Consider the following 25773-nt stretch of genomic DNA (forward strand, 5'->3'; position numbering starts at 1 on the left):
ACTGGTCGACAGTGAATATTTATGACCGAGACACATACATAGTACCTTATCTGGTCAAATAGTAATGGTGCCCTTATACAGTATCGTACGAACCAGTAAAGAGTGGCCGATCCCGGAGCAAGAAGGAGGGGCTAAACCGGAAATAGATAAGCCTCGTTACCTCCAGGCCAAGGACTATTGTGACACTAGTAATAATCTGGAGATTCTGGTTGGTACCTTATGCGGTGATCGGTCTGGACTGAGACTAAACGTACCTAAAATTACGGGTCTGGGAGTTCAGCTCTAGGGGAAATAATCACGCCATCCTGGCCTTTCCCTGACTTGGAATCTTTTTCTGCTGTCCCAGATCCTCTGCCACTAGTAAAGCGCTGTACGCAAGGATGGGCTTTGCAACCTCTCACTGGTCGGCGGACCGGCGTAAGATACGGGGGGAGGAAATGCCCCTCCATAAATACACCCCCTCCATTGGCCGATTTACTTGATCTTTTCATGTCATAATCGTTTTCCCCTCCATCGATTCCCCAACTCACATATTATTTATTTCTTCCTCTTCCCTCCCCCATTTCTCTTCCTCTTCTCTTCTCTCTCATTCCCTTTCTCCCCTCATCTGTCCCCTTCGACCTGTTCAAGAGACGGTGACTGTCTCTTGTGTCTTGATCTCTCTTCTCTTCACTTTTTTCTTTTGACAAGGACTCCTCTTGTCCTCTTCTCTACCTCCCTCATACTTTTTTCTCCCTTAGTCCGTGCTCCCATATATCTATCAAGATGGTTCAATCGTATGTCAGCCCACTCTTGACTTTATCAATCTCTTCCCGGGATCAGATCGTACTGACAAGTTTCGTCTCTAGCTCCGTCTTGGGTTTCCCTCGTATGGGAAAGCTTCGTGACCTCAAGAAGGCCACTGAGGCGTACTGGGGTGACAAGATCTCTCGTGATGAGCTCTTGAAGGAGGGAAAGAGACTCCGTCTAGAGCACTGGAAGATCCAGAAGGATGCCGGTGTCGACATCATCCCCAGCAATGACTTTGCTTTCTACGATCAGGTCCTTGATCACATCCAGATGTTCGGTGTATGTTCTCGCCTAGTCTTGATTTCTCTTGCATTGATATTGAACTGGTCTCTGACATTCTCCTCGAATATTAGGTCATCCCCGAGAGATACAGCAAGTACAACCTGCACCCCGTTGACGAGTACTTCGCCATGGGCCGTGGTCTCCAGAAGCCTGCCAAGGATGGCCAGGCCGCCATTGATGTCCCTAGTTTGGTATGTTGTGCTCGCTCTGGCCCTGTCAGTCATCATTAGTATCATGATCTAATACCAGCTCTACAGGAAATGGTCAAGTGGTTTGACTCCAACTACCACTACGTCAAACCTACCCTCCAAGACAACCAGACCTTCAAGCTAGCTGAACAGCCCAAGCCTGTTGTTCAGTTCCTTGAGGCCAAGGAGGCCGGCGTTATCACTCGTCCCGTCATCCTGGGACCTGTTTCGTTCTTGACCCTTGCCAAGGCTGACCGTGGTCAGACCGTGGACCCCATCTCCAAGATTGACGAGCTCCTCCCTGTCTACGTTGAGCTCCTCCAGAAGTTGAAGGAGGCTGGTGTTGAGGATGTTCAGATTGACGAGCCCGTCCTCGTCTTTGACCTCCCCGCCAAGTCCAAGGCTGCCTTCAAGCCCGCCTACGAGAAGCTGGGTGCTCTCGGTGGCAAGGCCCCTCGTATTGTCCTCGCCACCTACTTCGGTGACATTGTTCACAACATTGATGTTCTTCCTGCCCTTCACAACCTCTACGGTATTCACGTCGACCTTGTCCGCAATCCTGAGCAACTCGACACCGTCGTTGGCGCCCTAGGCCCCAAGCAGATCCTCTCTGCTGGTGTTGTTGACGGTCGTAATATCTGGAAGACCAACTTCAAGGCCGCCATCGAGAAGGTTGAACTGGCTATCCAGAAGCTTGGCAAGGACCGTGTTATCGTTGCCACTTCCAGCTCCCTCCTCCACGTTCCCCACACCCTCGAGAGCGAGAAGAACCTTGACGCCGAAGTGCGTGATTGGTTCAGCTTCGCTGTCGAGAAGACCAGCGAAGTCGTTGTCATTGCCAAGGCTGTCACCGAGGGCCCTGCTGCCGTCCGCGAGCAGCTCGAGGCCAACGCCAAGTCTGTCCAGAGCCGGGCCTCGTCCAGCCGCACCAATGACCCCAAGGTCAAGGAGCGCCAGGCTGCCGTCACCGAGGAGATGCACAACCGCAAGTCTGCTTTCCCCGTCCGTCTTGCTGAGCAGACCAAGACCATCAACCTTCCTCTCTTCCCCACTACCACCATCGGATCCTTCCCTCAGACCAAGGAGATCCGTATCCAGCGTAACAAGTTCACCAAGGGTGAAATCACTGCTGAGCAGTACGAGAAGTTCATCGAGAAGGAGATCGAGGATGTTGTCAAGATCCAGGAGGAGCTCGACTTGGATGTCTTCGTCCACGGTGAGCCTGAGCGTAACGACATGGTCCAGTACTTCGGTGAGCGTCTCACTGGTTACGTTTTTACCACCCACGCCTGGGTCCAGAGTTACGGATCTCGTTGCGTGCGTCCCCCGATCGTTGTCGGCGACATCTCTCGTCCTGCCGCTATGACTGTCAAGGAGTCCAAGTATGCCGTTTCGATCTCCAAGAAACCCATGAAGGGTATGCTCACTGGTCCCATCACCTGCCTCCGGTGGTCTTTCCCTCGTGACGATGTCCACCAGTCCGTCCAGGCCCAGCAACTGGCTCTTGCCCTCCGTGACGAGGTCATCGACCTCGAGGCTGCTGGCATCAAGGTCATCCAGGTCGATGAGCCTGCCCTCCGTGAGGGTCTTCCTCTCCGTTCCGGCAAGGAGCGTGAGGACTACCTCAAGTGGGCTGTCCGCTCCTTCCGCCTGGCCACTACCGGTGTCAGCGATGGCACTCAGATCCACTCTCACTTCTGCTACTCTGAGTTCCAGGACTTCTTCCACGCCATTGCTGCGCTGGATGCTGATGTTCTGAGCATTGAGAACAGCAAGTCTGATGCCAAGTTGCTCAAGGTCTTCATTGACGAGGCCTACCCCCGTCACATCGGACCCGGTGTGTACGACATCCACTCCCCTCGTGTTCCTAGCGAGCAGGAGATCAAGGACCGTGTCGAGGAGATGCTCCAGTACCTCCGTCCTGACCAGCTCTGGATCAACCCTGACTGCGGTCTGAAGACCCGTCAGTGGCCCGAGACTAAGGCTGCTCTGAGCAACATGGTCAACGCAGCCAAGTACTTCCGCGAGAAGTACGCCAAATAAATGGTTTACCATAATTAATAACAACCCATGAAGGGGCGGCATTCTCAACCTGTCGCTTCGGGAGAGACGAATACGTTTCGTTTAATGATGAGTTACGATGATGATACCAAAAGTTCAACATATGGGTTCAGGATTCTTAGAGATATCCCGGGGGTCAACGGAGTTTTCAACATTCACGATTTCAACATCGGCGCAAAGCCAAACATGGACATGATTGCAAGTTCAGCGTTCCCTGATGTCGGGGATATAGTTGTTTCTTTTTCTAATTTTCCCCGTGTTTTCTTCTCTGAGAGAGGAGGCACGGGTGAGATTGTCTTGTGGGATTTCGCCGATGATTTTTCCAAATATTTCAACAATTGTGTATAATCATACATACATGGGTGGTCACCACCTTTCAAATTTAATACAAGACGGTGTTCCAACCGAACTTGATTTCACATTAGCTACTGTCCTTGAATTATACGTAGTCGTCGGATCGAACCATTGCGTCTAGTAGGCAAGTCGAGCCTTATCCAGTGCAACAACAGTCCCAAACTAATCAACCTCCTGCGTAGTGAATGCGGCTCCATATTAGGATGCCATGACCAGCATGTATACAATATGCAACGTATAAGGGAGCAAACAAAAGTGAAAAAAAAAAATAACCCAAGTCAACCCAAATAGGATCACAACCACGACGAAAAAGGAACCACCGCCCCCCTCCCAGCAACCTTTTCCTTCCCAAAGCGTCCCAAATACCACACCTTCCCCCATCTCGCCTGAGGCACCATGGAAGCCACCACATTAACCACAAACACCACCGCCGGCAACGGCAATGGCACCCTCAACCATTCCGCCAACCCAGCAGCCGGCACCAACCACGGCGCAAGCCCCATCTCCCCCGTCGCAATCGTACTACTAGTAGACGACGGATACACCGCAGTCCCGACAAGCACAAACCCGATCCACTCGACCCATTCCCAGACATAGTGCGGGTAGAGGATGGACCGGAAGAGGCCCGTCGCGGGCGGAATAACGTAGACTTTGGCGTACTTGTTAGGTTCCGTGCTCGACTCCTTTTTCTTCTCCTGTTTATCTGCTTCCTCGCGACGGAGCCGGAAGAGCGTGCGCTCCGCGAGTATGTTCCCGGCCATTCCGGCCGCGAAGAGGGCCATCCCTATATAGGGGAGGTAGGGGGATATACTTGGTCTAGTGCTGGGATTGGGATCATACCCGTCCGTTCTGTACCCGGCGACTGGGACGTGGTAGCCGACTAGCCAGGCGGCGAGACAGGTGGAGTTGAACCAGTTGAAGAGCGCGGCGCAGAGGACGATGAGCGCGTGGATGGGGGACATGCTTGGGGCTGCGAAGAGGGGCGATATGATTGCCCTGTTTGTGTAGTGGAGGAGATAGAGCGAGGCCACGAGCTTGTTGGGGACGGGGACGTCCAGGTGCATTTTTACGGGCAGGGTGGCCATCTGGTAGAGGAGGTTTAGGGGGGCGACGAGCTCCATTACTGACCAGCCTAGGCGGCCGGGGATGTTAAATGCGGAGGACTTCAGGGAGGTTTTGCCCATGGGGAACCAAGAGGTGAGCCATTGGATGATTGTGAACTGGTTTGAGAGGTCAGTGTCAGTTACGGGGTTTGTTTATTTTTTTGAGGTCGGGGGTAGCTTACGCCGGCGAAGTATTGCCAAACAGTGAGGATTTGGGTGTATGTTTCTGGAGTTGGAATGATAAGGTCCCGGAGGGGAGGGAGAGCGTAGGGGGTTGCTGAGATGATTGATCCCATTGTTTATGGTTTTGTTGGTGGTGAATTGAAGGGCGATAGAAAGGAGGGAGATGAATGGTTGGAAGAGAAGAAGTTTATGTTCAGGGTGACGGCGGATCATATAAAATAAAGATGGAGAAGATAAGAAAAATTTTGAATTCAAAAAACAAAGAGAGAATGATATAATTCTCTATAAGGTATAGTTCCCTTCTATTAAATATGCCAGACAATGCAATGTTGGATATATAATTTATAAAATTCTATAACACGAAGATCTCCCGTCCGGGGTACATAAGCTAGTTACTTGAAACAAAGATCGACTGTACTTTATAAACATACGTCAACACGAAGATCTGTTCTAATATAAAAATGTTTTTAATCGTTCTACACTAAGCCTCTACATCTAGCGAAGCTACAAATCATGAAGGAGCAAGGAAACAAACCCCACTCCGATCCAAATCCCTTAAAAATAAAACAGTTTCATATCGTTCCAATCTCAAAATGGTTTGAAGCGGTTCCAATGACCACCAGCTCGTGAACAAAAGGATATATCAATCAGCCGGCAGATGTATCCATCGTTTCCGACGCGCTTTGTGTCGCTGTTTTCCTGCGCTGTGACATTTTTTCCGCCTTGAATGCCTCGATCTTGGCCTTGAGCTCCGTATCTGAACCACATACATTAGTAACTTAAACATTTCTAAGAGCAACAGCATGGAATGCGTACCGGGTGTGACATCTTCCATCTTGAGCGGAACGCGGTTAAATGGATCATGAGGATCACTCAGGAGATGAGACCGGATAGTGGAGCGATCGATTGACACCCTCGAACCGGGAAGGATCACAGGGTCTTCCATCAGAGTATACATGAGGGGATCTGAGAAAACTCGTTAGCCACTTAGCCATTGAAAGCAATAGCTCCCGGGACCTTACCTAAAAATTCGTCTGGGACTTCACCGAGATCTTCTTCTGCTTGCTCGTCTGCCTCCTTGGCCTCCCTCACCTTGCGCTGTAGCTGCTCCCACCGCTTGAGCTCCTCGGGAGATTTGAGTGACCACTTTCGCAAGATATCCGCGGCCTTTTCAAAGTTGGCCGGCTTGTAGGACCGTCCATCCCGAGCAACAGCCACGATAAAGTTCTCTTTGCTCATCAAGTTCAGATACACATCAACGATCTCACTCAACAAAGCCCGGGGATTGAACCCATATTCTTGCAAGTTGTCGACACGTAGACTAGAGCTCTTTGGACCCACCATGGCATCCAGGTTGTAATCAAGCATGTCTGCCAGTCTTTGCACGATTTCTGGCATGGTAAAAGAGTCTGCCAGAGCATCGGTGAAAAGCTTAAGCATGGCGACAGTTAAATTGGTCAATTGCATGTAGGACTTTGCATTGCGCTGAGCAGAGGCGAGTTGTTCCTCTTTCTCCTGCCGCACGGTGGGGTCCATGCCCGCCGCATTGCGCAGCTCCGTTTGTGTTTTATGGATGGTGATGAAGGCACCGAACGACTCATCAAGCACGAAGGTCACATCATTGAGCAGGAGATTCACGAAACGTACGAAGAAGTCTAGGTTTCGCTTGGACTGGTTGTAGAGCTTGGCGCGGTACAGGGTATTGGGCCAAATGCACTTGATGATTTGGAAGATCTCAAAACGAATGTTGAACTTGTCGAAGAATTGCGTATGGGTGCCCGTGTGCTCAGCTTCAATGTAGAACTTCATGAGAGCATGCAGCAGGTACTCGTTGGCAAAGGGCATAGAGTTCAGAAGGTCCACCAGTACACCTCGGGCGCCGCCAGGACGAGACCATGTCCCTCGGAAGAGGATCGAGACCAGGCCTGCCTTCAGATACGGGTTTTTGATATAGCTAGTGCTTTCCAGAAAGGCGATACAGAGCATGACCAGCTCGTCACCCTGAGTTGCGGTTATGATTTGAGGCATAGACCACATGATGAATTTGAAATTGCTGACAATGTCATCCACAAAGTACTCGGGGAGACACTTCCATACTTCTGGCTGTTGCTCGGGCAGAGGCAACTGGATCTGCTCCTTGGGGAAATCCTTGCCAGACACGAGTCTTAAGAGGAAAACGATCACATATCGCATGAACAACATGGAACGGGCCTGCCACTGATCATCGAACAACACACCTTGAAGACTATACTTCAAGGCAAGACCCAAGTCCAACTTATCCTTATACTTCTTCAAGGCCTGCTCAAAGACCCGTAGTTGCATTGGGTTGTTGCTCCATCTGTGCCGTTCTTGCTCGAATTTACTGATCGTGTTCTCCATATGTCGGAGGTCCTTCTCCAGTTGATCTAATTTTGAGGTCAACGATTCGCTGCCATAGTGATGAGCAGCAACCGTGAGGAAGAAGATCTCCGTTATGAAGTTCGAAGTACCGTCGACCTTCTTGGAATAGAATTCATCGGACGCATGCTGATCTGCATTGATTTTAGTTTCATCTTTCATGTCAACCCGAGGGTTCCGATGCAGATATCCCGCGTCGATCCTATCGATCTAATGTTCGAGTTAGCAGAAGACACGGATTGCGCGTTCTATCAAAATTAGGCCTACCTTGGTGAAATTAGCATCCATAAATGGCTCGCAGAGTTGGTCGAGACATGTTGTGAGATTGAACATGAAGCCATCAGACGATACGGTATTCGGATCAACCTGCATAGCGCGGCGCTTGTGGTTGATGTTCAGAGCGGCAGCAAACCAATCCAACACTCTCTCCCGCGCATCTTTCGATGCCCGAATCAGATGGTTGATTATATCAAAAAGATCCGTACTAAGCATCTGCTGCATCATCCGCTGTGATCGCTGTGCGTTCAGGATATAGCCTTGATCCCTCGTCTTGGGGCTTGAAAAGTAGGTCATAGTGACTGCGCTTTGCAAAGGCGATAGACGGAACCATGGCCCGAGTAATGTGTCCTTCTCAAACATGGAAGGGTCCTTAGATGCATTGAAGAGAGATGATTCTGTGATCGCAGCTCCCACGACCGCATGGCGGACAAGGTTCCGCAGAGCCTGTAAAGGAGGTTGACAAGACGCCCAGGTAGGAAGAGGATGGGAAGTCATGGACATACTGTTACGTAGGGCTTGTAATCATCATTGATGGTCATAGCCGCCAGATCCTTACTCATATCTTCCACAGCCGCTATGAATGCTGGCTTGATGTTCTCATCCTCTTCGAACCTTTTAACAGCCTCGGTTAAGAACTCAAAGTCCACACCTTTATCGTCCTCCGGGTCCAAAAGAAGGTAAGGCTTAAGAGGCGACTGCCCGGACGGCTCAACCCTGAAACCAGCAAGGTCTGTTAGTATCTCATCCTCCGCCTCCTAGCCGAAACAAACAAAACGTACCCAAACATCTCCGGCATTGTGATTGCGAACATGCAATAACTCAAGCATAGGCGCCGAGCCTCGCATACAACATTGAATTTCGGATCATCTTCGCGAGCACGACGGAAGCCCTTGTGCAGCCTCGATATCCTCCGCCAACACGGTAATAGATAATCCAAGGGCTTCTGCTGGGGAGCATTCGAGGCAGCTTCCAGAAGAGCCTGGTCTAGAATCGCGGTCTCAATACGAAGACCCCGACCTTGATCCTCAAGTTCACTCTTGAGGCCCGCGAGGTAAGTCAGCCTTTGTCCGTGGATATCCCGTTGCCGATCCTCCTTCAACGTTAGCTTGAACACAGCACTCAGTGTACGATCCTCAAACGCTTCAATACTCTCTTCTGCCCTTGGCGGCGGCGGGGTGCCAGAAACCGGTGTGACTGATTGTGAACGATCGGGGCCTGTGATGCTAGAGACGGCTGGAGTGATCTTGATCCGCTTCCCTTCGGACTGTGGTAGGCCTGGTCTTGGCGACGCTGCTCTGGAACTTGCTGCACTACCGGTGTTGGACTCCGATCGGGAAAGTGCCGGAGCAGACAAAGGAGATTGGGGTCGACTCGATGACTCTGTACCCTCGGGGTTTGACGATGGAGTCGGGTTTCCAAGCTTTGCTAAGCGCTTGTTGCGGATCTACAGGAGTTAGAATCATCCATAAAAAAGAACCACATGGACTTGAAAGACGGTTAAAAAGAAAAGGCCGGGGGGAAACCCAACCTTATCCGCTTCAGAGAGATTGTCTGACATCCTCTTGAGGATTAAAGATACGGTACCCCGTACCTACTGAAGGGCTTCGTCAACCAGCGGGGCAGAAAATGCGGAGCAAAATGGAAGAGGGAATGAAGGTGGAAAAAAGGTGAAAAGGGGCCCCGTAAAAGAGTGGTTACCCGATCGTGCCAGGTTCTCAGATCGATGGACTTGCGGGGGGAACGAACTGAGAACCACAGGCCAAGTGAAATGTTTTGGAGATAGATTATGGGAGAGATCAGATCTCTCCGTTCGTTCTGCATTATTAACTAAGCTTGTCGGGGTTTTGCCGCCAATCGTACATTTTCTCCACTTTGGCTCTTTCTACTCCGTACTCCTCCTACATATAGTAATTAACTCTTTAAAAAACAAAAGATCTTTTCAATTGTTTTGTTTTGCTTTGGTCTTCCTCTTTCATCATATACAGTGAATTAGTATTCATTCCAGTTTCAAACCGATCAGACATCGTTAGAAGTCATGCGATGTCATCAATCTCTGCACATATATTGACATCTAATGGAAAACTTCAGGGCCCAAAAATAATAAGACGAATGGACAACATTAAGTATAATAAAAAAAGAAAAGTGGATGCGGCTAATAAAACATCGTCACAGTGTTTGTCGGAGTAAGAAATGGCGGTTAGTATTTTCCTTTCAACGAGTCTAACTGCCGACAGCTTTTGAGCTCCATAGATCTTGCCGCCTTCATCTTCTCTACGTCGGGGAAAAACCAGCCCTGGGCATCTTGAATCATCCGGTCACGCGCATGCACTTCACTCTCACATGCATACCGAAGCTTGCTGACGTAGTCCACTTCTACCCGTTGGTCCAACTGTCGGAACTTCCGCGCGCTGTAGTCTTCTATATCATTCGGGTTAACAAAATAGTTGACGTGGAGTTTGGGCGTTGTCCGTTGCATCGTGTGAGGAGGTACTGCTGCATCGAATCTATACGAAGGGCCTGTGGGAGTGGAGGAACCGGAGAAGAGTGAAGAAAGCAGAGGGAAGACGAAGAGCAGGATGAGGGGCAAGAATTGCTGGAGAGTTGCCCAGGCAGATGGTGCTGGTTCGGGTTGGCTGTTCGGTTGTGGCCTCCTGCGAGGCCGAGCACCACCGAATTGGTGGACTCGGAAACCGGGGCCACCTCCCATGTTGAATACAAACTGAGGACCGCCTATGTGGCATCAGTCAGTAAAAAAGAAAAATAGAAAGAAAGAAAGAAAAAAAGAAAAAGCCCTGCAATAAAGAAAGTCTCAAGTAGGGATCGTACCAAACGCATTGAACCCACCGCCCATGCCGCCAAAACCACCACCGAAGAATCGATTGAACAACTCCTCCGGCGATATCTCCTCTTCATACATCGAACCACCAGGGTTTCCTGAGCGTGGGAAGCCACCGCCAAACCCGCTAAAAGGAGATGCACCCGAAGGTCCAGAACTGGGGCCGAACCTGCTGTCCGGGTCACCCCCAAACTTGTCATACCGTGACTTCTTGTCGGAGTCCGATAAGACCTGGAAAGCGCGCGACACCACTATTCCTCGTATTAGATTCCAATCCGCTATCACGCAGTAATAGAGCCTAAAAAAACTCACTCTTAAATGCTTCATCGGCCCCGTCGTACCCGTTCTTATCAGGATGTGTTAATAGACTCAACTTGCGATATGCCTTCTTAATCTCGCCATCCGTGGCCGTCCTTTCCAGCGACAAAATTTCGTAGTATGCTGTCGCGGAGCATTTCAGAATCCGTAACACGGCCGCTTTCTGATCGGGAGTGTATTTGCGTTCCTGGTTCCCTTGACTGTGCTCGCGGGATTTCGCAGAGCCTCCATTGTCTACCCCAGACGCTTTGGCGGACGGCATGGTGGACTAGGATCTGATTCTATGCACAAACGGAAAATTATCCGTTGTCTCTATCAGCCTCTACGCCGGTCCTCTCTTTTATTCCTCGTTTCCTTCCCTGGAGGATGATCGCGGATTCGAAGGCTGTCGGAGGAGAAAGGTCCCGTGAGAGAGCCGATAAGGACTAACTTTTCGCAGAGGTTCAAGAAAACCCCAGTAGCGACACTTTCAAAAACCGGGAGACTGGCCGATTGGACCCCTGCGTTGAAACAAAAAAAGGTTGGAGCAAATCCGGGGCGAAAGTGGTCTGTGATTACTGATAGATAAACGTGGTGTCTTTCCGAAGGTTCAGAATTATGTCGACTGACTGACTTGGGGGACACTAAGCCGCGGGTGACAAGACGTTAGTCAGGAAAGCGGTATCACTTCATTACAGATGACCCTCCATACTTGCTTTACGATTAACGACACTTGAATCCCACAATCCTCCAAACAATAATCCAGTTTTCTCCCTCTTTTAGTTATTTAATACAATTATTTGCTATGCATATTTGAGCCTAAAATTGTGAATCTCCGATCGCAACAATGGCCGGCTCGGACTCTGCAGTGGAGGAGACCAAGCAGTCTCTAATGCAAAAAGCTCGAGCATGGGGAGGTGAGGATTGCCCTTAGCCGTTGATCGCTTGCAGCCTGTTTGTCTGTCCGAGACGATCCCATATCTAATACCGTTATGCTACAGAGAATCCTTTCCCCCCGACACTCCTCGCAACTCTCATTACCGCACAGTACGGGCGTCCCTTCCAAGCACTGCCGATGCTCTTCCCACCCGTCCTCCTATTCACAAGCTATGCCAATCTCCAAGGGTTTAAGACCGATAGTGCAGGGATTAGTGCTGCCTGGTCGGGGCTCTATCTGCTACTCGCCGGTCGACGCCGCCAACCATTCATGAAAAAATGGGGTGCCCGCGGCATCATTCGCGGCATGACCATGGGACTTTGTCTGGCCAACATGGTCGGCGGCGGGCTTGCGTATACTTTGGGCAAGAGGGAAGAAGAGGAAGACGACGAATAAAAAAAAAAGCCTTTGCGCCGTGATGTCTGGAGGTGTACGACAATGCCGGGGTGGTTCTATGCTACTATGACTTCATTGAAATGCAGTGCGGGCGTTGTGACGGTATGGTGTTTCGGTTGAATATTAAGAAAAGTTTTCAGCCCTCCTGGACGGATATATATGCTCCTAAATCAGAGCGTCATGTATTATATAGGTCGTCGACGTATAGCGCACATCGGCGCATCTTGATCATTTACTCTACCACGTAACAAAGCTTTCATTAATGCCGTGAGAATGTTTACTCCGAGTATGGTTGTTGGGTCAGAACAAACTCTCGGACATTGTCAGGTACGAGGCCGACCAGATCTTGGGGGTTCGACTGAATTGCCTCTCGGGCCAATGTAGAGCTCACTGGCCTTTCATCAGGTCGTCTTCCTTCTACCAGCTGGATGCGCTGAGCCCATTCACGCTTGCCACCGACATTCTCCATACCCCCCTGGGCCATGTTGAGTAGGAACTGCCTCTGCTCCTCTGCATCACCCCATTCGCTACCCGGTCGCATGGTGACTCTTAAGCGATGGCGCGTGAGAAAAGGACCCAGTGGCTGGAGGGTATGTTCCGGCGGATAATACTTAGGGTTGAAAATCCGGACCAGTGTATCATAGCCCGTGAGATGAACCTGCTCAAGTGACCCCGGATAAATCCCCGCAGCTTCTATTTCCGCCGCTTTATCGAAAAAGAACGGTTTCTTAGTGAGACCGATATCGATCGCCGGAAGACTCTCATCCTCTGGCGACGAGAAGTGATTCTTGAGATATACCAGGAGGTCTCTAGCGAACAGATCCATCATCACAAGACGATCCTCGAACGACGCTGGTTTGGAAGGTTTATCCGCATTCTGGGTTGCGAGCAACAGCAGAAGCCGCGGGGTTTTGCTAGAATTCTTCAGAAGGGCGGTACTTGCTATCCTGCGATGGGCAAGGGTGGGAGGATTGAAGGATGAGTCCAATACATATAGGACGTCTGGGGCGCGAACTGGTGGGGATTGAGACTGGATCGAGCTGAGGATTTCAAAGTTCTTGCTCGACGCGATAAAACGTTTCAAGGTTGAACTATATTGAGCTCGGAGAGCCTGGACTGCGGGGGTCGACATGCTTTTTCTGTGACGCTTTGCAATAGTCAACTGTTTTATTGCGTAGTATCCGGGGACTTCTGGGGACGTCACCTACGGCCAAGAGGGATGTTCAAGTGGAGTAAGTTGGAATCCATGGAATGGAAGGTTGAGAGAAGTCTGGCGCCCGGTGGATTCTCTCCGGCGGGTGGCTGCAGAATTGCATCATACGAAAACCTACTAGTTAGTGGCTTTGCAATAGTCCATCGACCCGTTGCTTATACGAAGCTCCGTATTTTGTTAATTATGTCTTGTTTGCTGATTTCTCGCCCATCGAGCATCGTGAGGTATTTAAACGGTGGACAGTGAGCCATTTCTTCCTTCGACCACCGCTCATGGAACTATATATTAATGGCGGGACGATCCTAATCAGTCACTTCGGGACGAATTCTGTACTGTACAAGCCTCAAGGGGACCAGGCCCAGGCCCTCAGTGTATCACCAATCAAGATGAAACCGATCTACCCGTGTCTATGGGTAGTTGACTGTTGTGCACCAATACGTCGGAGGTGGTGGAGTTCGGGAAGTTATGGAGGATTAAATGCTTCTTCGCATGGACTGGGGAGAAGATTTCCACGATCCTAGGCGATTACAATCCATTATCGCACGCAGTCTACTATATATTGGCACATTAATTACCGAGCTTATGGACCAGGTCGGTTCTGGAAAGGAAGCACATCAGCCAACTGGCACTTCCCTAACCATCCATCATCTCCCTGAAACACTGGCCTCGATCGTTTCTTGAAACGAAGAACTTCGTATGGAGGGCCCAAATTCAAGGGAAAACTTTATTCTTGATATCCTCAAACTTCCCAATAATGTGCCGCACATATACTCCGTACTCTCATTTTCTATGAGTAAGAAAATATCGAAAGGGGACCCGGAGAACAAGTTACAGAAGAGCACACACACACACACACACACACACACACACACACACACAGTCCCGAGTACAAGCCGAAGGTGTCTGGAACCCTCTGCGGAGATCCACACCCGGCGTTGTCGTTCTGATCATCGCCCGGTTTACGATCAATGATGAGAGATGATCTACATACATACATACATCCGTCAGTGCAGGGTCTGTCAGTATCTACTGAGTACTTTGGAGTCGGTACCACCAGCAGCCATGATGCAATGACTGTAGGCTCAGCACGTCTTCTTTTTTTTCTTTTTTCTCTTCCTTTCTTCTTTTTTTTTTGTCTTTTCTCTTACAGGGTCCACGTCTTGGCCGAGGTTGGCTGAAGTTCAAATTGTTTCCGACTCTCGGTTAGGCGGGCTCGGGAGGCAACTCAACTCAATAGTTGGAAGTCGGTCTTGTCGGAACCACCAGGAACAAAGTTTGCACAGGAGTAAGTATGGGATTGGGAGTATATTTTCCGGAGAATTGCACCGGAAAGGATATTACTACGGTGTTATCAGTCATTGAACCCCTATTTTTTCAATTTCAGCATTAGGCAGAATAGAATGCTCTTGGAGGAGGCAATAGGGGCGTTGCAATCAGACTTTTCTACCTTTCCGTTTGCTGAATTGGGTGTAGTCAAAATACTACTGGGAGCTGTTATCGCTCTTTCACCCACGCTAAGATGAGAGTGCCAGAGTTGATGTGGTGGTTACGGTCCATTTAACAGACCAATTAGATGAAGTTGGCCACTTGGTGCCCACCGGGGTACCTGACTAGTTGGACAGTAACCTAGGATGCGATGTCCAGTAGTTGACTACTGGATGTGTGCTGCACAAGCTAACAGCATTTAGAGAAGTTTAAAGGACACACACACCAGGACTTTTCTAGGTCACTGAGTTGGCTAGACGGTGAGACAATGTAATAAAAAAGAAAGGATAAAAAAGAATACAGGGATTGGCCTATTGCATTCAGCTTATCCTCCCCAACAGTGTTACCTGAAGAATCATCCAATAGGTGAGAAATGGAGGGTAAGAGATACAAAAAAAAAAATAAAATAAAATAAAAATCGAAGTACGGGGGAGTAAAACGAAGGCAAAAAAACTAATAAGACCGTGCGACGGTTGGAACAGGCACGCGGCGAGATTAAACAAAAGGCCCAAGCCAATCAGCAAACCAGAATGGGACATGAAACTGGAACCTTCATCTCGGGCTGAACGAATCCGCCGGTGGTTCTTGCCCCACTTTAATCATACATCAAATTTAACCATTTTATGAGTTGGTTTGGAGTTTTACTTACTTGATCCCGTGCCGATGAGACGACGCAGGGAATCATTTTCCCCTGGCGTATTGCAGTAGACAAATCAGCGTGCGCCAATCATCGGGTTCATGGTAATATTTCATTGTCGAGACTTGATACGATGGTAACGCTCAGCCCAGACTCTTGTCGGGGAAATAAAATAAAAATGAAATGAAACGGAATTCTAACAACATAAGATGATTCCTTCCCCCTCCCTCCTTTTATTTTAATTCCTCTTCCCTTCCACTCGATAGACTGCTCTCTACGTTCTCTCTCGGTGTCAGGGACAATTCGTTTACGTTCCCCCCAGTCATTCTTTACAGTTTGCGAATAGATTTCGCATCCCACTCTCGTTTCTTGCAGCGCAGTCTCCCAGAGAAAGCAAAGGGCCAATCTCCAATAAAATCTCAGAAGATCGACATTGACTGTCGTCATACAACATCAATAAATATGTACCTCAACAATAAGCTCTCCGTTGCCCTGCTGGCCGCTCTGGCCGCTGGTTCTGAGGCCAGCCATGCTCGCAACCACAAGCTCTTCCATGCCAGGAACGTCAACTCGACCGTGTCTACTTCGTCGGTGTTTGTCTACCCGACCCCGGAGTTGCCCTCCAGCTCTATCCCCGCTAGCTCTTCCCCTGTTGCGTCTTCCTCGGCCGTTGGATCTTCTTCTCCCGCCGTCACCTCCGAGGGATCGTCCGCCATTACCCAGCCTCCGGTCCCTCTCAGCACCGGTGTTACTGGACCTGGATCTTCTGGCGCCGGTGATGACAACTCTGGATCCGCCACTGATATCACTATCACTTACACTCTCGGCACTGGCGCTTCTAAGAGTGTTGTCACTACCACTATCCACAAGACCGCCACTAACACCGAAACCATTTACACTGTATGTCCTTGTTGGTTGATTCACCTGGAACGTGAACTAACATTTGTCCCAGAAGACTCCCTCTGTGCCCTCTGCCGGTAGCGAGGAGCAGACCACTACTCTTCACTCCACCGCGACTTCTACCGTTACCGTTGTAGAGGTTCCCTCTTCTGGCGCTGCTGGCCCCTCGGGCAATGCTGGTAGCTCTGGCAGCGATGCTTGCACTGGACAGGCCACTGTCACCGTTACTGCCACTGTCACTGAGACCGTCAATGGAGTATGTTGTATCGAGCATCTGTCTCTGCTCAGCTGTTAATTAGATTTAATTAGGCTCCTAGCGCTACTGCCAACCCCGGTGGTGAAATCACCAAGCCCCATGACCAGGACCACCAGCAGAACCCTGGAAAAGGTGGCAACGACAACGGTGAGGGCGATGATGACAACAACGACGATGGGTCTGAGCAGACCAGCGCTCCTCTTCCCGTCCCCACCCACACTGGCCGCCCTCCCTTCGGCAATGGCACCCTTCCCATTGCCACCAGCGGCGTCGCGAAGCCCACTGGCTTCTTGACCTCCAGCAAGCACGCTTTCCCTACCAAGTACCGTCGCGCTCACTAAGCCAATGGACCCCATGGCGACCCATTCGGTCCCTCAGAGCGTTGGTATGACCGTTTGTAACTAAGATTTCATTTGGTGGCGAACCGTACGCTGGCACTGTACCTGATGAGAGAGATGCTATTTTACTTCTGGTACAAACTTGATTTTAGAGACATTCTTACCTATCTTTCTTCGCCTATCCGGCAGGGCAGCCTGACCGGTGGTTCTTCGCTTCTTGCAATCGGGATCGGTCAGATCCTCCTTTTAACCAACAAAGCTTTCTTCTTTCTACCTTCTGTCTCCTCTCGTGGTGCAAAATTCTTTTTGTGAAATCATTGTATATCGGAACGGCCAGCTTACGATCAAACGGGAGATGGGGACAGCAGTGGGAAAGGGGGAAGTCTTTTCCAGGAGTTGGACTTGTACAAAACGTCCTTGGCCGACTCCGGGAGTAAGATGTCTCCGATCTTTTACGCCAGAAATATGATGATCTCGATGATATGGATACGAGAGCGAATTGTACTTGGATTTTTATCTCATCTATCACAGGAATCCACATGCTTGGGTTATGTCCACTTGCGCTCGCACATAGGTACCGGTGTAGAGAGGTCAGTAATTCCCCCTAGTAGTTGTGTAGTATCATATTACACCCTTATTAGTTGTAGAGAAAGAATTGAGCGCTCCCTGCCTAGATAAACATCCAATAGCCTGCCAATATAGTACACTAATGATCCCCACAATATATATTATATACACGGAATATAAGAGATCCACCATTAAACCACTACTCCATCTCCAAAGCATGGACACCCTCCCGCAAGAGCCGATCCCGCATAACATGCCAATCTAACCACGTCACGCCTTGTACCAAACAGTCCGCCAAATCATCCAACTTCCCAATATCAATATCACCCCCAGCACCCTCGTCCTCCCCCTTACCCCTCCTCGCTCTCTTCTTCCCCTTCCACTTCCCCAAATAAGCATCAACCAACTCCCGTACCTCCTCCCTCTTCCCTTCCCCCCCAACAGCAACCTTCAAATGCCCCCGTCCAGCATCCCCAAGCGCACAATCCAACCACGCCCCCACCAAATCAATCTTCACCTTCTTCCCCTCCCGCGAAGAAGCCCTTCCCTTCCCCTTCTCCTTTACAACACGTCCACCCTCCAAGGCAAGTACCTCCCTCCAATACCTCGCCACACGCTGCGGCTCCACGCCCAGCACCACCGGCGCAGCACTACCAGAGCCACAATCCCATACCCTCTCCCGCCCTAACGCATACAAAACAGCATACAACATCCCCTCAAAAACCCCGACCCGCAACGTCCACTCCTGAACCGCGCTCCCACCCCCTGACCGGAATCGCTGGCGCTCGATCAGGACATGCGTGGGCTGGTACTTGGCCAGTAGTGTCGTGATGAGCGTATAAGCCTGGTGGGCGTAGAAGGGAGGGTGGAAGGTTTCTTTATCTTGATCTTCATCCTTTGATGACTGGGTTTCGAGCTTGAGGTTTGACCCAGAGCTGGGACCATCATGATCATGTAGGTCTGAGACGGCTAATCTGCGCCAGGCGTTTAGGGTTGGTGTTGGTGCTGGGGAGATCCTTGTCTCTGAGTTAATGGTTCCCTGGGGTACGAGACTGGGACTAGGACAAGGGACTAGGAGATGGGCGAATGCTAGGTTGCGGATGCCCATGTCGATGCTGAGGATGCTAAGGTGTTTGGATGGGTTGGATTGATGAGATGGGAGCTCGCATTGGGCGAGCTCGGTCTCTAGTCGCTTGATGAGGGGGGCTTTGGGACCGGCGGACCGGATACCTGTTGCTTGGGCGATTTGTTGGAGTTGGGATGCTTTTAGAGATGAGAGCCATGGAGTTGGATTGAGGAGGGTTGGGGTGTAGCGCATGATGTTTTTATGTGGAGGTTTGGGAGGTATCGATTTGGGGATTGGAGAGTCAGGTTGGTTACATGAGTTGACGGAGAGAAGTTATGTATAGTTAGTGATCGAAATCGTATATAGTTCTGAATAGAAATGGAATTGTTTGGTTGACAATTAATTGACTTTCCTTTATCTGATCTACATCTTGGCTTACATAAGGAGGATATACACTAACTAACTAACTAGTCTTCGGTTGCGTATCATCTATCAATCAATTAAACCTGCAGTTCGAATCAACTTTCTGCTAGTATTAGTACTGATTATATATATCGTACACAATTTTATCCAGTGAATCAAGGCGTACGATCGACAAAACAAGGCCCCTCACTTCTATTCAATCATCGCCCAATGTGCAATATTCCGAAAAAACAAACACCACCAGATTGAACATGTGGATATTTTCCCCAGTTGACGCCAGGACCAATCACTACCAATGCAAAACGCTAAACTGCATGTCAAGAAAAGTGGGGGAGGGTACAAGAGAGTAGAAAGGCTGTCCATGGACGAAAAAAAAGCACTACAAAACTCCACCTCATGCCGAGTCTCAGAAACAAACAAACCCCGCCCCCCCAAAAAAAAAATAAAATAAAAATAAAAAAAAGAAAAACCAAAGTGTTAGGAAGGGGTCCCAAGTAAAAGCTAAAATTGCAGCAAAATAAAGGAATCTCAATAGACTGGGTCTTGACCACGTCGTTATGCTGACACAATCATGCCAAGTGAAGTGAGTTGTTCATCGCCACGTCGGTTGGCAGTACACTTTCGCGCACATAGAGGATGGGTGCCCAGACTCTCCAGTGGAGGACACCCATGTGGGCGAGCCGCATGGATATCCGCTGAATGTCATAATGTTGCTGTGATACTGGCGAGTGGACATGGCTTCGTTGAGACTCGCAGATAGCCAATGGTGACATATTCAGGTACTTTTTGGCAGAAATCATGGTGGCCGACAGTAACCTCTCACGCCAGTAACCCTGGAATTCTTGAAAGTAGTCGCCCTGGCTCGACAATTCCGAATCCAGCTTCCTTTCGATGTTTCTAATGAGGCTGTCTGAGACCATAGCGTCATAGCAGCATACCACACACGCAAACCTCGCAATTTCTAATGCGATACACCGTACATTTGTCGACCACTGAGTCGACCCTCGAGCGCAGTCCTCGTTGTCATCCATCAAAGGCCCGATTCGAGAGCGGAAAGTCGCGTATGCCTGTGGATGAGCTAAGAGATATTGTTTCTGCGGAATAACGTCACGCCAAAGGATCTTCCAACAGATATCAAGGTTAATAAGATTCTGGAGACACGCCCGCAGTTGCCACAGGCGGTCGGAGTCGAAGATGAACGTTTCCGGGAATCCCTCGGGACTATGGAATTGGAGCAGGAGATCGGATAGACCACTAAACAAGATCGAAAGGGGCCAGAAGCTGTCTGGCTGCGCCGGATTTTCCACTTTACTTAGTTCTCGCTCACGTAGGTCTTGGTACCAGTGTCGTGACGACTCCACGCGGAAGTTATCCCTCTCAATCTTTCCTCGGAAGTACTCTTGCAGAAACGGAATAGTGTCTTCTATAAGTAGCACTCGGAATGCGCGAATCTGGTGGTTTGCAACGTCCTATCTCAAAATATTAGTCGCCGCTCCCTCCTTTTTCTGATTCTACGTGTTAAAAGGTCAGATGCCTTACCAGTTTCATCGCCTCCAGGATCGCAAAAAGTGTTTGAAGTCCGCGGACAATCTCAAAGGAATTCTGTGATCGGGAACCTAAACTGATTTGCTCGACCATACGATCTGCCCACTCATCGCGCATTGGGGCGCAATGAGTCTTGAGCAGCGCCGCAAGCCAAGTTGCCACGCCTACCATATCAAGGACCCCCTTTTGAATCTGCTGCATCAGCAAGGGCACCTCAAGATTTTGCACGACACTAGGGTGGTCTCGCTCCGGGACGAGGGTTTTGAGGACATCCTGCAAGGTATCAAACATGCCCGGTAGCCGGGGCTCGAAGGTTTGATGCTGGTCCATACACATATCATCACAGGTCGTGTCCGACTGATGAGCGGCACAGAACGCGTAGATGGTAATCTCGGTCGCCATGGCTTCCCAATAGTCGGTAGCTTCTTTCCTTTTTCGCCGGCCCTTTTCGCCGTCTAGATCCGGTTTGAAGTGGAGGTCGCGGTCGAAATTAGCATCCATGCGGAGATTGATATTGCTCATGATACAGGGTAAATCGAGCTCGCTCAGCGTGCCTTTGGTGACAGGCGGGTATCTCTTCGCTGTAAGCACTAGGTTTTGTTCCTTCGCACTAAGACCTAGCTCGTGAGGGATGCGCAAGGCTTGCGAGGACGGCGCGAGGGCATTATTGCACGCTGGCGGTCGACAAGTCGGCGGAACCTGGTTAGTTTCATGCTCGTAGGCAATCTGAGTAGTCTGGCGCGATTGGTTGACCTGCGCCGGGTCTGAGTTGTTGTTTGCATCCCGATGATCTAACGAATCGTTCTTAGGGGAATCTTTCGAGTGGCCGCTGCCTCCATATGGTTCCAGGGGACACTCGGTGCTTTCCTCCTGCTTCCCGGGAGTGCCCCGTCGGGCTTCTTTGGTTCTTTGGAGGTCCATTTCCCATCCACACCCGCTTTGAGCCGGGAGAGCCACTACACTGAGAGGATGAGGAAGCTCGGGGTGGGATCCGGGGTGGGGGAGGGAGTAGTAAATCAGAGATTGGGGTGAAAGAACTATGGGAGCGTTAGATCGTGGGGGTCACGGGCATTTCTCCTTTGATGGACGCAAGGCACCGCAACCCTCCAACACTGTCGACGGGGCAATTGGATGGAAGTAGTCCCTTTTCCCAGCCCTTCGATTAGTCCTTGCCTGAGGCCGAAGGGGGCATTACGGTGAGGGAGCAGGAAATAGTGCTCACCAGATGCGGGTAACCCGTTGTCGATCAATCCTCGTTGATACCAAACAAAAAAAAAAGGATGATCTTTGATCCTCTCTCTGTGAACGTTTCGTGTTTGTATCGCACGAAAAGAAAGAGAGAGAAAGAAGAAGAGGCAGAATGTAACGGTTGCTGCTTGCTTTCTTTCTTTCTTTCTGTCTTTCTCACTCTGGTTTCCCTTTGTTCTTTCTGTTCGTTCGCAGGATCGATTTCCTTTTCTTCCGTAGGGAAGGAAGGAAGTACAAAGTGAAGTTGGAGGCTTGAAAGGAATCTCTGGCCACTAGGTAACAAATCAAGAAAAAGAAAAAAAGGAGAATAGCCAATGACTTTCTAAGTGACCCCTACTAGAAGCTCCAAAGGATTTGAAATGAACAAACAAACGGCAATGGATTACAGCAATGCCGAAGGGGAGCACAGGATCAGCCACTCTACTAGTTGAGTGGACGGGGATGGCCGAGAGTTGATATAATATAGCCAATGGAAGTAAAACCGAATACAATCCTCAAGACGGGAACAGGAGATATGCAGAGTAGGAGTTGATGAAGGTCTCTCCACTCACGAGTCAGAAGCATCGAACTAAGAAGAAGGATCAAATCAAATCAAATCAAATCAATTAAAAAAAGAACAGAGGGGAAGCTTAAAAGAGAGGGGGGAGAGTTGTAGTAGTAAGTAAGTAGACAGGGAGAGAGAAGGGAAGACAACGGAAAGAGAAAGAGAATCGATAATCCTCACGATCGAGAGAAAAAACCAAGCCAACCTTGAAGGGAAACGGAAAAGGACACTAATGTAATCAATGCTGGGTTCGGTTTAGCATTGACAGAAAAGAAGAAGAAGAAGAAGAAAAAGGTGAATGAGAATAGACAGTCAATCAGTAGGCATGGTTTTGAAACTATAATACAGCGATAAAATGGTTCTTCGTTCTAAAGAACGCCACTTTTTTTATGTTATTTTGAAATTTTATTTTATTTTATTTTTAGTTTTTAGTTTATTTATTTATTTAGTCACTTCCGCAGCACTAGAGAAGAGTAGAGTAGAGAGAAGGTAGTATAAAGTAAAATAACAAGTAAAAGTGAGGCTGATGGATACAAACTCATATGTTGACTGACGATTGCAGCTTTGACTTTTTTCCTCCCCCCACAAGCAGGAGGGAGGAAGTAAAAATAAAAGAAAAGAAAAAGAAAAAGAACGAAAAACCACGGAAACGTCCCAGTAGAACTGAACGAGTCGCTTCATTGATATGAAGTTCAAACACTGTCCTTTTTTCTTTTCCTTTCCTTTCTTTTTCTTTTCTCTTCCTCCCCCCCCCCTCCTCCCCCCCTTCTTCTAATATTTTTATTAATATAGTTTCCAGTTTCCATTGCCTAGATCTGCTGGATAGTTGAGCGAGTAGTTAAGGGAGTGGATACACCTAAAGGGGGATTCCTAACGGTCGCGAAGGAGCTTCCCAAGCAAATCCCACGGGCGATCCCCTGTCCTTCACCTCTTCGAAGGGGAAATTTCGCCGGTCTCAGTACATTCCCCATGACAGGATAGTCATAATCATAAAGCATAAATCATAAAACCTACTACTACTAATAATAATAATAATAACAACAACAACAACAATACCACATAACGAAACCCCCCTTCCCAACACTAAAACCGGCACATGGGTGGTTGTTCCCGTACGATCTGAGGCGTGTCCCAGAAACACAATGCTGGTACCCGGCAATGTGAGAGTAACTGTACTAGTAGGGTAGCCCTCTAACATGCGCGATACTCTCTCCCTTTTTTTAGAAATTAAGGAATTCTATTCAATACCGGGAATTGCCACGGGCGCCACCACTTCTTTGTTGGATTATTGCATTAGTCGCGCACAAAGAGAGCCAAGAAGATGATATCAGAAAAAAAGAAAAGAATTCGAACTCGGAGGAAGTGAAAGAGCAATTCGTTGCCCTAGAGAGCGTTCGGTGTATTGCAGATTGTATGCGGCCATCCGCGTGTGTCCAGGCCCCCCCCCTTTAGTGCGCAGGAGCTTCACATAGTCTAGGGGTCAGGGTAGCGGAGGAACATTCCTGTCTTAAGCTTCTTAATACCTTCTTCTTTCCCATGCCCATCTATTTTCCCTTGTTTTTCGGTTTCCCCTACTCCGTAACTCACGCCCTGTGTGTGCACTCGGAACACATCCGTCTCCAACTTCAGGTATGATCCAGTGCGACAGTGTCACGCGCCGCCATACCAGAATATGGGGACGGGCGTTGACCCTGCCGTGTACGGAGTAAACACTGCATGTACGTACAGTGTTGTATGTATGTATGTATGTATGGCATATTCCCTCGATGCGAGGGTGTTGAGATGGTTGACACTGTACTTCACAACTGATGGCCACGAGGGATAATCTCAGGGGGAAATCAATCTATTTTTTTGGGGGGGGGGGTTGGCTCTGTGCCGTCATATTGTCCATCCTCTACTCCAAGCGATCGATTGAGGACGATTCGCCCACCGATATTATTTTTTTTCTTCTTTTCCTTTTGACAATTGTAATTGAGTCTTCGGGGCCCGTCGGCGGGATCTCGCGCTTGTGGCGAATTGGCAGCAGGGAATAGGAGAAGTCCCATCTGAGAAACCTTGTCTCGGGGGTGGGACGATGGGGGGATATTCCCTGATCCACACCTTCCCCCCCAGCAGATTGATAGGTAAATCTCCAAGAATTCCAGTCGAAAGTGGATCACGCGCGGTGAAATTGGTTAGTCGGCTTCTCCCGCGTCGAAACAACATCGTCTGTAGTTTCTAAACCCTGCAAGTTTCCAAGGAAGCCCGGAATAAGCTCCTTGGGTGCTCGGTACAAGAATGTGGATCGGCTTGAGAATAAACTCTTCCGGTCGTGAAAGGTTTCTTGAAGCTTCTCTGGATTTCAGCAGGCGAGACTTGCGGAAAAGGTGGGCGAAAAAGAGTTCCCGTATTGTATACAAAGAGGGATCATCAGGTGGCTGGAACTTTGGCGAGACCGCAAATAACAAGAAGGGGGTACGAAGGAATGCGTGCACTTGGCGCCTCACTTTTGGAAATGCACTGATCACAAAAAGATCGCTCTGCGCGCGTGGTCGCCTCATTCCGGAGGCCACCGGAGCCACACCCACACCGTTTGCATCGAAATTTCTATAAAAGAGCGGTGTTAATCCAATCCCACTCGTTTCCCTCGGGCAGAACGGTAAAAATTCCCTCGCTTTGGCCGGTCCACTGAGTTATCCTTTGCGTCTTCATGGCGGGGCGTCAATTGAGTACCTGCTACATGACTAGTTCCTTCACGATATGTTAGAAAAGGGTTAAGAGGGCCGGACCGACTTTTCAGTGGAAACAGAGAGCACTAAAAGCTATTCGAAAGTGGATCACGATCGCCTCATCGGAGCTTAACTAGGCGAGAGATGGCTCAATTCATACGAGCCTTGAAATCGATATGGATAATATCATTCCAGTTTGGGAATCGAAATCCCGTGATCTTGCTCGTTGGCCCTAACCCTGAGCCCTATGCGATTAGTCTCACCTGGAGCTATCCTTTAGATGCCTCAATGTTTAAAAGTTTAGTAGCATCGATTTGAATTACCCTCCACGAAAGAAGCAAGAGACCTGCGTCTTTAATAATAATACTTGAATCGTGATGTGCGGGGCTGGCCTTCACTTAAAAAACCAGGGAGAAGAACCAATACCACTTCAGGCACTGACCACATAGCAAGCAAGGACGTTCCGATCCGACAGCTGAGAAGACCTTGTGCTATTGATGTACCTGGATATTATGTCATGGTCTCAACTCTAGTGAATTGACGACTAGCCGTTTCCCCGACAAGATCGAGTGCTCTATAAGCCTATTGAGGGCAATATGCGGAAACTTCACCCACTATATGCCTCGGATGTTAATGAATGTATACCCTATGGCCAACCAATTTCACTTTGCTTTTCTGTACTTCTACTCTTACATCTTAATTTTATTGGATTTTATTGCCAAGGTATTATAGTCTTTTTTT

At 49.2% G+C, this 25773-nt stretch overlaps 8 protein-coding genes across 8 annotated transcripts; 3 read left to right on the top strand and 5 right to left on the bottom strand.

Moving 5' to 3' along the window:
* The first annotated feature begins 384 nt into the window (after positions 1-384).
* BDW43DRAFT_259218 (5-methyltetrahydropteroyltriglutamate--homocysteine S-methyltransferase) lies at positions 385-3744 on the top strand. The gene is made up of 4 exons (XM_032040071.1): positions 385-776; positions 849-1068; positions 1143-1262; positions 1329-3744. The coding sequence occupies exons 1-4, from the start codon at positions 766-768 to the stop codon at positions 3300-3302; spliced, it is 2325 nt and encodes a 774-aa protein (XP_031906629.1). The 5' UTR covers positions 385-765; the 3' UTR covers positions 3303-3744.
* Positions 3683-5246, bottom strand: BDW43DRAFT_259221 (3-oxo-5-alpha-steroid 4-dehydrogenase family protein). The gene is made up of 2 exons (XM_032040072.1): positions 3857-5246; positions 3683-3798 (listed from the first exon to the last, which is right to left on the bottom strand). Exon 1 carries the CDS (start codon positions 4856-4858, stop codon positions 3968-3970), a length of 891 nt encoding a protein of 296 aa, XP_031906630.1. The 5' UTR covers positions 4859-5246; the 3' UTR covers positions 3683-3798; positions 3857-3967.
* A 179-nt stretch (positions 5247-5425) lies between these two features.
* Positions 5426-9436, bottom strand: BDW43DRAFT_259226 (ubiquitin-ubiquitin ligase UFD2). The gene is made up of 7 exons (XM_032040073.1): positions 9165-9436; positions 8416-9080; positions 8140-8350; positions 7625-8080; positions 5983-7567; positions 5777-5926; positions 5426-5717 (listed from the first exon to the last, which is right to left on the bottom strand). Exons 1-7 carry the CDS (start codon positions 9192-9194, stop codon positions 5608-5610), a joined length of 3207 nt encoding a protein of 1068 aa, XP_031906631.1. The 5' UTR covers positions 9195-9436; the 3' UTR covers positions 5426-5607.
* Positions 9437-9625: 189 nt separating this feature from the next.
* On the bottom strand, positions 9626-11385 carry BDW43DRAFT_259229 (uncharacterized protein). Its single transcript, XM_032040074.1, has 3 exons — positions 10785-11385; positions 10463-10723; positions 9626-10366 (listed from the first exon to the last, which is right to left on the bottom strand). The coding sequence occupies exons 1-3, from the start codon at positions 11050-11052 to the stop codon at positions 9834-9836; spliced, it is 1062 nt and encodes a 353-aa protein (XP_031906632.1). The 5' UTR covers positions 11053-11385; the 3' UTR covers positions 9626-9833.
* Positions 11386-11466: 81 nt separating this feature from the next.
* Positions 11467-12241, top strand: BDW43DRAFT_12125 (uncharacterized protein). Its single transcript, XM_032038074.1, has 2 exons — positions 11467-11686; positions 11771-12241. Exons 1-2 carry the CDS (start codon positions 11617-11619, stop codon positions 12100-12102), a joined length of 402 nt encoding a protein of 133 aa, XP_031906633.1. The 5' UTR covers positions 11467-11616; the 3' UTR covers positions 12103-12241.
* On the bottom strand, positions 12241-13424 carry BDW43DRAFT_12131 (nicotinate-nicotinamide nucleotide adenylyltransferase). Its single transcript, XM_032038078.1, has 2 exons — positions 13311-13424; positions 12241-13249 (listed from the first exon to the last, which is right to left on the bottom strand). Exon 2 carries the CDS (start codon positions 13232-13234, stop codon positions 12380-12382), a length of 855 nt encoding a protein of 284 aa, XP_031906634.1. The 5' UTR covers positions 13235-13249; positions 13311-13424; the 3' UTR covers positions 12241-12379.
* A 1950-nt stretch (positions 13425-15374) lies between these two features.
* On the top strand, positions 15375-17029 carry BDW43DRAFT_12153 (uncharacterized protein). The gene is made up of 3 exons (XM_032038084.1): positions 15375-16337; positions 16393-16593; positions 16647-17029. The coding sequence occupies exons 1-3, from the start codon at positions 15900-15902 to the stop codon at positions 16932-16934; spliced, it is 927 nt and encodes a 308-aa protein (XP_031906635.1). The 5' UTR covers positions 15375-15899; the 3' UTR covers positions 16935-17029.
* BDW43DRAFT_317790 (T-complex protein 11-domain-containing protein) lies at positions 16980-21453 on the bottom strand (the record flags this gene model as incomplete). Its single annotated transcript, XM_032048583.1, has 4 exons — positions 16980-18734; positions 19033-19036; positions 19590-20456; positions 20527-21453. The coding sequence occupies 4 exons, from the start codon at positions 21451-21453 to the stop codon at positions 17698-17700; spliced, it is 2835 nt and encodes a 944-aa protein (XP_031906636.1). The 3' UTR covers positions 16980-17697.
* Between the last annotated feature and the right edge of the window lie 4320 nt (positions 21454-25773).

Source organism: Aspergillus alliaceus (genome assembly GCF_009176365.1).
Source record: "Aspergillus alliaceus strain CBS 536.65 unplaced genomic scaffold BDW43scaffold_1, whole genome shotgun sequence".
Lineage (NCBI taxonomy): Eukaryota > Fungi > Ascomycota > Eurotiomycetes > Eurotiales > Aspergillaceae > Aspergillus > Aspergillus alliaceus.

What these genes read in the sequence shown, in the direction of transcription:
- BDW43DRAFT_259226 (XM_032040073.1), bottom strand. Translation starts at nt 9,194, where the DNA reads ATGTCAGACAATCTCTCTGAAGCGGATAAG. An exon ending in ATTACAAGCCCTACGTAACA is followed by an intron (nt 8,081 to 8,139) that starts GTATGTCCATGA and finishes CCTCCTTTACAG; the next exon opens with GCTCTGCGGAACCTTGTCCG. An exon ending in GATGGAAGATGTCACACCCG is followed by an intron (nt 5,718 to 5,776) that starts GTACGCATTCCA and finishes TATGTGGTTCAG; the next exon opens with ATACGGAGCTCAAGGCCAAG.
- BDW43DRAFT_259221 (XM_032040072.1), bottom strand. Translation starts at nt 4,858, where the DNA reads ATGGGCAAAACCTCCCTGAAGTCCTCCGCATTTAACATCCCCGGCCGC.
- BDW43DRAFT_12125 (XM_032038074.1), top strand. Translation starts at nt 11,617, where the DNA reads ATGGCCGGCTCGGACTCTGCAGTGGAGGAGACCAAGCAGTCTCTAATG. An exon ending in AAAAGCTCGAGCATGGGGAG is followed by an intron (nt 11,687 to 11,770) that starts GTGAGGATTGCC and finishes GTTATGCTACAG; the next exon opens with AGAATCCTTTCCCCCCGACA.
- BDW43DRAFT_12153 (XM_032038084.1), top strand. Translation starts at nt 15,900, where the DNA reads ATGTACCTCAACAATAAGCTCTCCGTTGCCCTGCTGGCCGCTCTGGCC. An exon ending in ACACCGAAACCATTTACACT is followed by an intron (nt 16,338 to 16,392) that starts GTATGTCCTTGT and finishes TTGTCCCAGAAG; the next exon opens with ACTCCCTCTGTGCCCTCTGC. An exon ending in TCACTGAGACCGTCAATGGA is followed by an intron (nt 16,594 to 16,646) that starts GTATGTTGTATC and finishes AGATTTAATTAG; the next exon opens with GCTCCTAGCGCTACTGCCAA.
- BDW43DRAFT_259229 (XM_032040074.1), bottom strand. Translation starts at nt 11,052, where the DNA reads ATGCCGTCCGCCAAAGCGTCTGGGGTAGACAATGGAGGCTCTGCGAAA. An exon ending in GGCCGATGAAGCATTTAAGA is followed by an intron (nt 10,724 to 10,784) that starts GTGAGTTTTTTT and finishes TACGAGGAATAG; the next exon opens with TGGTGTCGCGCGCTTTCCAG. An exon ending in CGGTGGGTTCAATGCGTTTG is followed by an intron (nt 10,367 to 10,462) that starts GTACGATCCCTA and finishes GATGCCACATAG; the next exon opens with GCGGTCCTCAGTTTGTATTC.
- BDW43DRAFT_259218 (XM_032040071.1), top strand. An exon ending in ATCACATCCAGATGTTCGGT is followed by an intron (nt 1,069 to 1,142) that starts GTATGTTCTCGC and finishes CTCGAATATTAG; the next exon opens with GTCATCCCCGAGAGATACAG. An exon ending in CCATTGATGTCCCTAGTTTG is followed by an intron (nt 1,263 to 1,328) that starts GTATGTTGTGCT and finishes CCAGCTCTACAG; the next exon opens with GAAATGGTCAAGTGGTTTGA.
- BDW43DRAFT_12131 (XM_032038078.1), bottom strand. Translation starts at nt 13,234, where the DNA reads ATGTCGACCCCCGCAGTCCAGGCTCTCCGAGCTCAATATAGTTCAACC.